This window comes from Haematobia irritans, chromosome 4 (assembly GCF_050003625.1).
Source record: "Haematobia irritans isolate KBUSLIRL chromosome 4, ASM5000362v1, whole genome shotgun sequence".
Lineage (NCBI taxonomy): Eukaryota > Metazoa > Arthropoda > Insecta > Diptera > Muscidae > Haematobia > Haematobia irritans.
The window spans coordinates 1,982,875-1,994,564 of record NC_134400.1 but is presented as its reverse complement, the minus strand read 5'-3'; the positions used below and the strand labels follow the sequence as shown (position 1 = coordinate 1,994,564).

General features: G+C 34.6%; 1 protein-coding gene and 2 long non-coding RNA genes across 10 annotated transcripts; 2 read left to right on the top strand and 1 right to left on the bottom strand.

The window, feature by feature from the left end:
• Positions 1-367: 367 nt before the first annotated feature.
• LOC142236934 (uncharacterized) lies at positions 368-847 on the top strand. Its single transcript, XR_012722266.1, has 2 exons — positions 368-593; positions 650-847. It is a non-coding gene; the product is annotated as an uncharacterized LOC142236934 (long non-coding RNA).
• Positions 848-1,488: 641 nt separating this feature from the next.
• LOC142236570 (uncharacterized) lies at positions 1,489-2,017 on the bottom strand. Its single transcript, XR_012722097.1, has 2 exons — positions 1,754-2,017; positions 1,489-1,696 (listed from the first exon to the last, which is right to left on the bottom strand). It is a non-coding gene; the product is annotated as an uncharacterized LOC142236570 (long non-coding RNA).
• A 1,331-nt stretch (positions 2,018-3,348) lies between these two features.
• Synd (protein kinase C and casein kinase substrate in neurons protein Synd) lies at positions 3,349-10,612 on the top strand. 8 transcript variants are annotated; one of them, XM_075304388.1, is made up of 11 exons: positions 3,758-4,090; positions 4,159-4,259; positions 5,316-5,422; positions 5,491-5,600; positions 8,049-8,386; positions 8,524-8,750; positions 8,809-8,929; positions 8,993-9,103; positions 9,163-9,323; positions 9,427-9,593; positions 9,653-10,612. In XM_075304388.1, the coding sequence occupies exons 3-11, from the start codon at positions 5,319-5,321 to the stop codon at positions 9,763-9,765; spliced, it is 1,452 nt and encodes a 483-aa protein (XP_075160503.1). In that variant the 5' UTR covers positions 3,758-4,090; positions 4,159-4,259; positions 5,316-5,318; the 3' UTR covers positions 9,766-10,612. The 8 variants fall into 8 exon arrangements, with proteins under 8 accessions (XP_075160504.1, XP_075160507.1, XP_075160506.1 ...); XM_075304387.1 differs by having other exon boundaries at positions 4,159-4,283; XM_075304389.1 differs by lacking the exons at positions 3,758-4,090; positions 4,159-4,259 and adding an exon at positions 3,349-3,494.
• The last annotated feature ends 1,078 nt before the right edge of the window (positions 10,613-11,690 follow it).

The window sequence follows — 11,690 nt, the reverse complement described above, 5'->3', positions numbered from 1 at the left end:
GTGAAATATATCGAGTGTCAAACATGTGGCAACGCCGCTCTCACATACTTGTACGAATAATCAACACTATGACAAGATATGAGTCCGTTTTTGGTGAATTCCCCATTTTGAAACGATTCATTGAACATTGACGCTAAAATAATCTAGAAGATTTCAATAGGGATGCCAGTTGGAAATGTGTTTTGTTTTTTTGGGTTCCAATAGGATTGTTTTTTTAGTACTGGATATTCGGACGACAGTGGTCGTTTTGAACATATCTCATATATTGGCCACATTATAAGTTATGCTTCTTACAGACTATAAGTAAGTGACACTGCAACAATCGCCAACTGTGATGGGGGAAGCGTATGAAATCCCTGCCAGCATTTCAAAGTTCCATTTCAACCTCATCGTTACCACAGACTCGTAAATGTCACTTCAACCATCATGAAAAGGTACATCAAAAAGTACATGCAAGTAATTTGCCATCCCTACTGTTAAAAAAGCCATTTTTTTTGTGAAACGCCAAGCGCAACCAGCTTGTTATATTTTAATTAAATAAAAACGAAAATAAAGTTCTGAAAACATAGATTATACGCTTAAAATTGTGAAAGGTATATTGGTGAACAATTTGGTGATTTCCAAATGGAATAAAGTGATTGTTTTTCAGATATTTTACAGACACGCTGCCTCCATGGAATAAAAACACTGGTTGATAGACGCAGCAACATGTAACTCGCTACTTGTAACTCAACATCATCATTAATGCCAAAAATTATGTTAAATGTAATGTGATAGTGGTATAAATGTTATATTTTTAAGAATTTGTAAATGTTTAATCAAATTAATAAATATCTAAACAAACGTGTTTTACTCGACCACAATGATTCTTTTACAACTATCTTAAAATGCACTTTTTCTGATTGTTTGGAGGGTCCCTTATTGGCGTCGTTCTAAATTGATCTATAAAGGCACCTAATAATTGCACTCATGCGAAACATTTTTGTAGTAACTTGGCGTGGTACAACTTCTCAATAGTGACGGCGCTTTTCCGACGAGTTTTTGATGTCGTATATGATTGTTTTCGACGTAGTGGGGATTCTCAAAAGAGTCCCCAAATTCAAAAAATGTTGGCAGGGATGTATATGAAAGTATTTGCCATCACTATTGTTACAAGAGCCGTTTTATATTTTGTGGAACACCAAGCGCAACTAGCTTCTTATAATTTATTTAAATGAAATCGATAATGACCCTGCCAACAATTTTTGAATTTGGGGACTTTTGAGAATCCCCACTACGTCGAAAACAATCATATACGACATCAAAAACTCATCGGAAAAGCGCCGTCACTATTGAGAAGTTGTACCACGCCAAGTTACTACAAAAATGTTTCGCATGAGTGCAATTATTAGGTGCCTTTATAGATCAATTTAGAACGACGCCAATAAGGGACCCTCCAAACAATCAGAAAAAGTACATTTTAAGATAGTTGTAAAAGAATCATTGTGGTCGAGTAAAACACGTTTGTTTAGATATTTATTAATTTGATTAAACATTTACAAATTCTTAAAAATATAACATTTATACCACTATCACATTACATTTAACATAATTTTTGGCATTAATGATGATGTTGAGTTACAAGTAGCGAGTTACATGTTGCTGCGTCTATCAACCAGTGTTTTTATTCCATGGAGGCAGCGTCTCTGTAAAATATCTGAAAAACAATCACTTTATTCCATTTGGAAAATCACCAAATTGTTCACCAATATACCTTTCACAATTTTAAGCGTATAATCTATGTTTTCAGAACTTTATTTTCGTTTTTATTTAATTAAAATATAACAAGCTGGTTGCGCTTGGCGTTTCACAAAAAAATGGCTTTTTTAACAGTAGGGATGGCAAATTACTTGCATGTACTTTTTGATGTACCTTTTCATGATGGTTGAAGTGACATTTACGAGTCTGTGGTAACGATGAGGTTGAAATGGAACTTTGAAATGCTGGCAGGGGAAGTGCTGAAAACATAGTTATTTCGCTTAAAATTGTAAAAGGTATATGGTGAACAATTTTTGACTTTCCAAATGGAATAAAGTGATTGTTTTTCAGATATTTTACAGACACGCTGCCTTCATCGAGAATAAAAACACGGCTGATAAACGCTGCAACATGTAACTTGCCACTTGTAAATCAACATTTCAGTTCGTCAAAATGCGAACGAATCGAGCTAGACCCAATTTTAGAGCTTACGTTACGTCATGGCTGAACAAGAAGGTTAAATCATGGGGCCATATGATTACAATTTTTTTATTTCGACCAAATTTTAAGATGTCAAAATCATATGTTTATGGTGATTGCAGCTCTCCAAATGACACTGCATAGCAAATGCATCTCAAACAAACTCGCGCATTCATAGCTGGAGAATTGTTCAAAGATGACTTGAGTATCTTGATAACATATTCCAGACACAAAATACCACGTACATCAGTTTTTAAACTGCATCATAAACTGTTTTTGTTAATAGATGGCGAATATCCATTTGACTGACTTCCATTATTAACTTTGGTCTCATATCAGCGTTCCTCGGATGAATTATCACAATAACTCATAGGTGACGCAATTAAATTTGAACCTTTATTTTTCTCTGGATTTGAATTATTTTTTCACGACAATTGAAAGAATAAATAATTGCCACTTTTACCAATGCCATACGATTCTTTTATCAGCTGATTTTGACTTCTTAAAATTGTAAACAACATATTGAAATTTGTTGTTTTTGTTATCGTGATTCAACCTCCTTATTCAGCCATGACGTTACGTCTTCGTTCGCATTGACTTTCGTTTCGATTTTCGTTTAGCTACCCCTTAGAGAAACCAAAATCAGCTGTTTTTCGTTTTGTATGCGAACGCAGACTAGAATTCGGATAGCAGAAATAGGCTGTTAGTATAAAGGCCTGGTTATGCATCCAAAAATGTAGCGTAGCCGTAACATAACGGCAACGTATGATTTTTTGGCGATTAGGTAACTTGAAGAAAAAACGTACCAACAAACTATCAAAAACTGGCAGAAAAAAGATTGTTTTTTACATTTTAAATGAATTTCACTAAAAATATTAATTTCTCATCATCCATTTTAACCGAAAACAACACAACACCACATTTTTAATGAAATATATTTTCAGACCAATCGCATTTTCATCGATGACGCTTGTTTTTTGATCAGCTGATACGACAACGACACGTAAATTTTTGTTTTTTTTTTCTGAATCTTACGACACGCTTACGTTGTGCAAACGTTGGATTATCGTTTGTATGGGCTGTCGTATATCAAAAACAAACAACTGACACGCTACGCTACGCTTACGACCCGTTTTTGGATGCATAACCAGGCATTAACGCGTACTCAAAGAATTAGTCAGTAACGAGTACTTGTAATCAAATACTCGTTACTTCCCCAACAATAGTACACGGTGAGAGCAAAAATAATTGCAATATTTTTCTAAGCGATTTAGAAGGTTTGTCGGTAATATAGTAAGAAAATGTATGCAAATAATGAGATTAATAAGAGTGACTAGTTAAATTTTGCAAAAGAAAAGTGCGGTCGATCAGATAAATTTCTGCGATTTGTCAGTTTTTCGCTTACAAATTGCTTGGGTGTGTGGGTAAAATTTGTGTGTGTGTGTGGTACAGGGAGAGGTATTTTCACTTTTGCGCTCAGTGTTTTCAATATTTGACAGCAGAATTTATTCGTTTTTTGTTTCCATTTGCTTAGGTTGGTCTTCGGGGTGGACGCGTATTAGAAATTTAAGTTTGTGTCCAAAATATCTGTGGACGTTGTCCTTTGTTATTCGCCACCAACTCTTTTTTTAATTGGAAATTTTTAGTGCGGCTTTCTTCTTGGACCATATCGTAACAGCTTAGAAATACAAGAGGCCGTTTATGATATTCGTTGCCTGTGAAAGCACTATGTTATTTCGGATTTATGTTCATATTGTTTGTGGCGGCCAAACTAGTTAAACTTGTTGTAAAAAAAAAAGAAAAAATAACATTTGAATTTTGATATTTTCCAGTGTTAAATGTCCAATGTAATATCAAATCGAAAATCGTCAAAGTGCGTGAGTGTGTATTTTCATTCAATTCGATTTGTTGATTGTTATTCAAATTGGAAATTTGTCATAGCTTCGTGGTGACCCGGCTGGTGGTGGTGACAAGAAAATAAAATACCAAACACCACAATCAACTACGGCTATCGGAATTGTAAATTCACAAAAGCAACACCAGTAAGATAATACTACGAATATTATGTAAGTGTCGTCTCTGTTTCCAAGAAGGGGGCAGGAAGAAAAAGCCAAATCTCTCATTTTCAAAAATGATTAAAACTTATATTCTGAGGTGCAAGTTAGCGCCAGTCAGTGAGTACGTCAGTCATCATCATTGCTTGCAAATATTTATATTGCTCATGTACAAGATAGCAGCAGCGTATCTATAAGATATTTTTGCCCCAAATCACAATACATAGAGCTACAAAGATAGGCAAACTGAAAACTGGTCTAGTGTTGATTTTATTTAATCGTTTAGTTTACGTCGGTGTCATTGTAAAGTTAATTAAATATTAAAGTCTAATGTGATTTGGTATGGGGGGATCGCAATCTCCAATCTCCTTTCGATAAGGATTACTTCATTTTAATTAGAGATTATTTACGGAGAGAATATATATATGCCTGCGAGAGAGAACTGAATCGAAGGCAACACTCCCAGAGATAAGTGCAACAGGGGAATTAAACGTTTTAAAATTTTATATGCCGATACCAATACCTTGGAGATCATAGAAGAATATTAGGTGAAGAGTATTCCATTAGCATGTGTTATTCCATAATCATTTCTTTCGACCCATATATCATATAGACAACACAGGATATTTTCAAAGTTCTTATATTTTTAACAATGATACAGTACCTAGTACCACCTAGTCTGTGGAAACGCACGGCCACGGTTCTATTTTTGCAACTGGCGAAATTTCTGCATACTATCTTTTAAAATCGTTTCTATATGTGATGTCAAATACTATGATAATCTCTGTTCGGATTCTTCTAATTGAAGCGGACTCATTGTAAAGAAAATGTGCTCCCAGAAGATATTGTACGAACGTTGTATGAACGTTTGTGACAGAATAGAATTGATATCCATAAGGCATGGTTTCGCTAAATCGGTATTATTGTTTCCTAAATAATTTTTCATTATGATGTTCGCGTAGATGAGCTGCACATACGTTCCCTACATTCAGATTTAGGATAATTATGTTAGTTCTTTTATTATTTGTTTTTTTTTCTTTTTAGAAAATGTCGCACCACAGCGATGATCAACTATTAGAAGCTGGCAGTGAATCATTTTGGGAACCCGGCAATTACAAACGTACAACCAAACGTATAGAGGATGGTTATAAGTAAGTAAAGCAACGAATTCAATGAACATGTTGACATTCTCCTATAAACAATATCTGGTCTTTTTCAGACTTTGCAATGATTTGCAGCAACTAATACAGGAAAGAGCTGATATAGAAAAGTCGTATGCGAAAAGTCTACGTGCATGGTCCAAAAAATGGGGAGAACTCATAGAAAAAGGTAAATAAATATGGAAAGCTCACAACTGTTACTTAAGTTATGTTCTTCCTATTATATACTAGTATATGAAAGTGTATGGCCGTGTGTGAGTGTGTATACCTATACCCATTTGCGAGTATTTTACCAATAAGCCATCATCACCTACTATTTTAAAATTGACCACATTCTTTTTATATTCATTATGAATGTTCTTGACTCTCATATATATTCGAGTATGTATGTATGTATGTGGTGATGATATAAAATGGTATTGAGTGAAATCGAAGTTATTTTGGAATTAGGCATTCTTTAGTTGTTGATAGTTAATCAACAATTCTTGTCATCATTATCATCTTCTCGCTCGTGCTTACCGCTGTGTTCACATTTGGTTGAAAACACAACCACACCACTCTCCTATCAAATGAGGTTTACTTCATATCTATATTCTCCTTTGAGAGTGCTCTTTTAGTTTTACATATAGATCGTGAGCAACCTAGGAGAGAATATATTAGCGTCACCGCTTAACAAAAATTTTGTATAAAAATTCCGAATATGAATTCCATATGTGTTTGTTTTTGCTCTTGGTCACTTCCAACTCATTCATCAAACTGCTTGCAATTTAATCAGTAATAACATCTCTGGACATGGAATACAATTGAATGTTCGTCGATAGATTTATTAATAAATGTGTGACTGCAACTCATAAATATTTGTACTTTGATTATTGAAATGGCATCATTATTGTTGCGTCATATTAATAGCTATAATAGTCAGCATGTATTTACATGGATGGCAAAGCAACGCAACAAGCTATTGCATGAATATCAATAGCTTTTATACGGTGCAGTCGGTGATATGGCCAGAAACACTCAGACTTACTATTATGATTTGCAAACCTGTAAACATGAGCAGTATTGATATTAGCCTAAAGTTCAGGAGACTTTTTCTGGTTTAACCCTCTACTCACCCCTCATATCGAAAATTCTTTCATTCAACAAAACAATTGATTTTGCACAAGTTGTTGAATATATCTGCTACGGCAATATTAACGTTCTGCCGATTTTTTTTTGATTGAATAGGCGAACCACCGAATATACCATGTTGTTATTTATACATGACACTGTAGAAAAGCAAAAACGTCTAAAAATGGTAGTGGTATGAACTAATGATTGTAAATAGAAACGTATTAAATTTTCAATTTCCTTTCCAAATACTTATAGAAAATCCCATGTTTCCACATATTATAACATCCACCGTAGAATGGGATGTGATGGTTTCGAGCTAAGTTAAAGGTTAAGTTATATAGCACTGTAGAGTCGTCAGTAATTGAACTACAGCAACTATATTTAATATTGTTTCGCTTCTTTTGTTTGCTCGTTTATCAAGTTAGTAGATGACTATTACTGGTCAATCCGAATATCGATATCCGATCATGTAAAGTCGGGCGCCCTACATGTATACCATGGGAGCCACCGTGGTGCAATGGTTAGCATGCCCGCCTTGCATACACAAGGTCGTGGGTTCGATTCCTGCTACGACCGAACACCAAAATGTTTTTCAGCGGTGGATTATCCCACCTCAGTAATGCTGGTGACATTTCTGAGGGTTTCAAAGCTTCTCTAAGTGGTTTCACTGGAATGTGGAACGCCGTTCGGACTCGGCTATAAAAAGGAGGTCCCTTGTCATTGAGCTTAACATGGAATCGGGCAGCACTCAGTGATAAGAGAGAAGTTCACCGCTGTGGTATCACAATGGACTGAATGGTCTAAGTGAGCCTGATACATCGGGCAGCCACATAACCTAACCTAACCTAACCTAACCTACATGTATACCATCCCCAAACATAAATCGACTACCCTATAGACATTTCGTTAAGTGTTTTAAAAAGCTACATACATTAACTACATACAGTAACCAAAAAATATCCCATGCCATATAAAAATGTCCCTTATCGGCTCACAGAAATTTTAACATTTTAATGACACCATATCTTACAAAGATATGATTTTGCCGTTTGTCCGAATTTCTTATTCGGCTCCGGCCAGGAAAATCAACTTGAAATTCTTTAGATGAAAACATTAGAAAAGGCTTCATTACCATTTAAAGGGTTGGGGGGAGGGTGTGAAAAACAAACGCGTATTTGCGAATATGCCTTTGGTGCTGTTCCATCTCCTTCTATCATTTTACCTATTTTTGCTGTGCATTGTGCACTGCCTGTGTTTACATGGAAAAGGCTTCAAAAATCAATGATACCCAGAAAGAATATTAGAAAATGCAAATCTGCTATTTTTCTGTTGAAGAAAGCAACCACAGAGTAGCTTTTGCCGTCATTAAGGAATTAAGGTGCTCTATTGTTCTATTTTTTATTTTGTTTTTGCTTTTAGTTTTTTTCTTTGAAATGACTCAACGATGGAAATGACAAATTCCTAATGTGTGTATTATGATTTTGGGTGTTTTCTAATCTTTCAGGACCGGAATATGGGACAACAGAGGCTGCTTGGAAAGGTGTTCTCACAGAGTCAGAACGCATTTCCGATGTTCATATGAAAATTAAAGAAAACCTTTGTAGTGATGTTAGTTCCCAAATCAAATCGTGGCAAAAGGATAATTATCATCACACACTGATGCAGATCAAGGAACGCAAAGATATGGAGGACCTTTTTAAAAAGGCCCAAAAGACATGGGCAAAGTTGTTGGCTAAAGTAGAAAAGGCCAAAGCAGAGTATCATGCTGCTTGCAAAACAGAAAAAAGTGCCACAAATCAAGAACGCAATGCTACCGCAGATAGTTCATTGTCACCCGATCAGGTAATTAACTCTTATCTCATGAGTATGTGCTTGTCGTATGGTGGAAGGCCATTTTACAAAAAGATAATTCGTTGCTTGACTAAATACATTGTCTTCGCAATTTGTTTGATTCTACTTAATCTTTTTTCTCCCCATAGGTGAAGAAAATGCACGATCGTGTTCAAAAGACTAAAGATCAAGTGCAAAAGTGTCGAGAGAAATATGAACAGGCAATTGCAGAGATAACCAAATATAATTCTGTGTACATAGAAGATATGACTTCAGTTTTTGAAAAGTGCCAAGCCATGGAAAAGACCCGATTGATGTTCTTCAAAGAAGTACTATTCAATCTACATGCAGTTTTGGATCTTACAAAGGTCCCAAGGTAAGTTGATAAGAATATCCCTCAATCGTTGAATGCTTATCGAAAACTTTTCGTATAGTTTGCCACAAATCTATGAAGAGTTCTATCATACCATTAACAATGCAGATAACCAGAAAGATTTGAAATGGTGGTCGAATAATCATGGGGTAAACATGGCTATGAATTGGCCCGCATTCGTTGTGAGTAAAAGAAAATGTATTCTCAGCCATTCACAGATTATTTAATATGATGCCTTTGTTTAGGAATACACGGAAGAATTTAGAGATATAGCCAAGGGTAGCAAATCGAAAGAGGCTTTACCAGCGGCGCCTATAACCCTTATTAACCAAAGGCCGGTCAATGAAGATTTACATGTGAGTACTATACTAAGCCTAGCCATGCACACTTTAAAACAACTCTTTGTTGCGCTTAGGAGTACTCGGGTACATCTAGTTTGAAAAAGTCTACCAATTCGTCAGCAGCGAAAGCAACTGGCAAGCAAGATTCTTCCTCTACAGCTACCTCGCCCACAACAACAACGGCAAATGCGGCAGCAACAAATAAAACAACACATGCTCGCAATTCGAGCGTAACGTAAGTATTATTGAAATTAATTACAACATCAGCCACCACTGGAGGTATCGTTTACAAATCGTTTACGTATTACCTTTTGCTTGTTTTCAAATGACAATGGCAGCAGCAATGGCAATAAATCGAATTCAACCGATGCCAATCCCTTCGAAGAGGAGGAAGAATGGGACGAAGGAGATAATGTTCTGGTTGATAACGGGGAGCCTGGAGTTCCCGTAAAAGCCCTTTATGATTATGATGGCGCTGAAAGTGATGAACTAACATTTAAACAAGGTATGTGTTTTGTGTATTTTCTTCAGAAGGACACCTACATTCTTGTATTACCCTTGAAGGCGATATTTTTGAAAAACTGGAAGATGAAGATGAACAAGGCTGGTGCAAGGGACGCATGAATGGCCGTGTTGGGCTATATCCCGCTAATTATGTGGAAGTCGTTCACTCATAAATATGATGGTTACACAAAGTCTCAGATACTATAAAAATCGCAGATCCACCTCCATCACTTCTTCTTTAGAATTCATTTTTGCAAACAGAATAGACCCACAAAAAAGAACGAATAACAATAACAAGCAACTAAAGCTTTTGCAGCATTTATTAAGTATTAAAATTTGACCACAAATGTGACGACACTTAATAATATCCCTATACATTTTCCCCGTATATGCATTGAAAATGTCCCACAGTCAAATAGAAACAAAGCCATCTAAAATTGAGAGAGAGCTAGAGGAAAGCAAAACGAAGGAAAATCAAAAATACGCATGTGTCTTTTGGCTGGAAACTATTCTTGATTCTTTCCTCCTCTGTTTACCCCCAAATTATAGTGTTCTTACGCATAAGTAGTTCAACATCTATCAAGCAAAAACCAAATGAAATTTTTTAGGGAAATTAAAGAAAGATTTTTTTCGTTTTTTATTCGTGCGTTTTTTAAAAACACAACAGAAATCCATGAAATGTATGCACTATATGTCCTTTATAAAAAACTAAACAAATAAGAACAAAAGCAATATACAAAACAAGAAGTTAAAAAAAACGGTAATCTTTACATCATTGTTAAACTTTTGTAGTGAAACCCTTCCTCAAAACGCAGAAAACCAAGAAATCCAACTCCGTTTTACATGTTACTAGTGAAGTATTTGTAATTTATTTAACTTATATATAAACAATAAAAAAAAACAAAACAACAACAAGCCCTTACATTACATTTATTATATTATTATAATAATATATTAAATTATTATATAACATATACAATAAACGGAAACATAAAACATACATTTTGTATACAAATTGTAGAGCCAATTTTTTTTATTCCTCCTTAGTTTGCTTGGGATTTTGAAAGGAAAATCATTTTGTGGCGGTCTTTGAAATTTGAATATTTTACTTTCAAAATTAAAAAAAAAAATATGTATATATAGATCCATATATATTTAATATTGTGGGATCCATTCCAACGGGTACGTTAAAATCGACCAAGACAGTCATGAAATGAATAAAATTAGCCGGTAGTTTTCAATTTACAGAAATACTTCAAATACTTAAGAAATTGGGTTATTTTATTTATTTATCTGTGTCATTTTAGTACAAAAAGATTTAAAATCTTATAAATGACTGTACTAAAAATATATATTTTTGTGCAAGAAGTAAACAATGAAAAAAAGTAAAAAAATATAAAATCATTATACAAAATATCAGTTTCATCTTATTTTCTAGAAATTTGATAGGTGAGATCATATAATATTTCCAACATCTCAGATCGGATTTCAAGTTATGAAAGAACAGAAATTGAATGCAAGTTCAAAAAAACATTTTCCAACGTATTTTCAACAACGACATCTATTGGTTATTGTACGCAATCTAAGTACAAAAATTTTAATGTTCATGTCTTCGCTTTGCCTTATGTCAAAAATGTAAAATTCCTAAAGATGTCTTACTTGCGTTGTAGAAAATTAACAACAGGGGACTCTAGTGAATATGGTTCCAATCTTTCACTCATTGCAAAAATTCATTGCTGAACAGCGAGAGTAGGATATACAAGAGGACGCAAAGTTCTATTCTGGAGAGAAAACAAATGTGAACCGTATAGATGTCGTACAATGCCTACAGCTTTCGTACATTATTGTAAGTTTTTTAGTAGTACATTGAATTTTAAATTTTAGCTAATTGAAGTAGTTTTTATGGTGGGAACTGGTATATTAGAATTTATAATATATTTTTGGTGCTTTTTGTACTTCGGGAGTTGGCATCACTGATAAGAATTGTCGGAGGTAAATAAAATATCGATAAAAGTGTTATCGATGCCATTAACAATCTGCAGTATTGATTATGTCTTTGATTATTGGTTTTTCTCAAGAACTGTGAGTACTTATTACT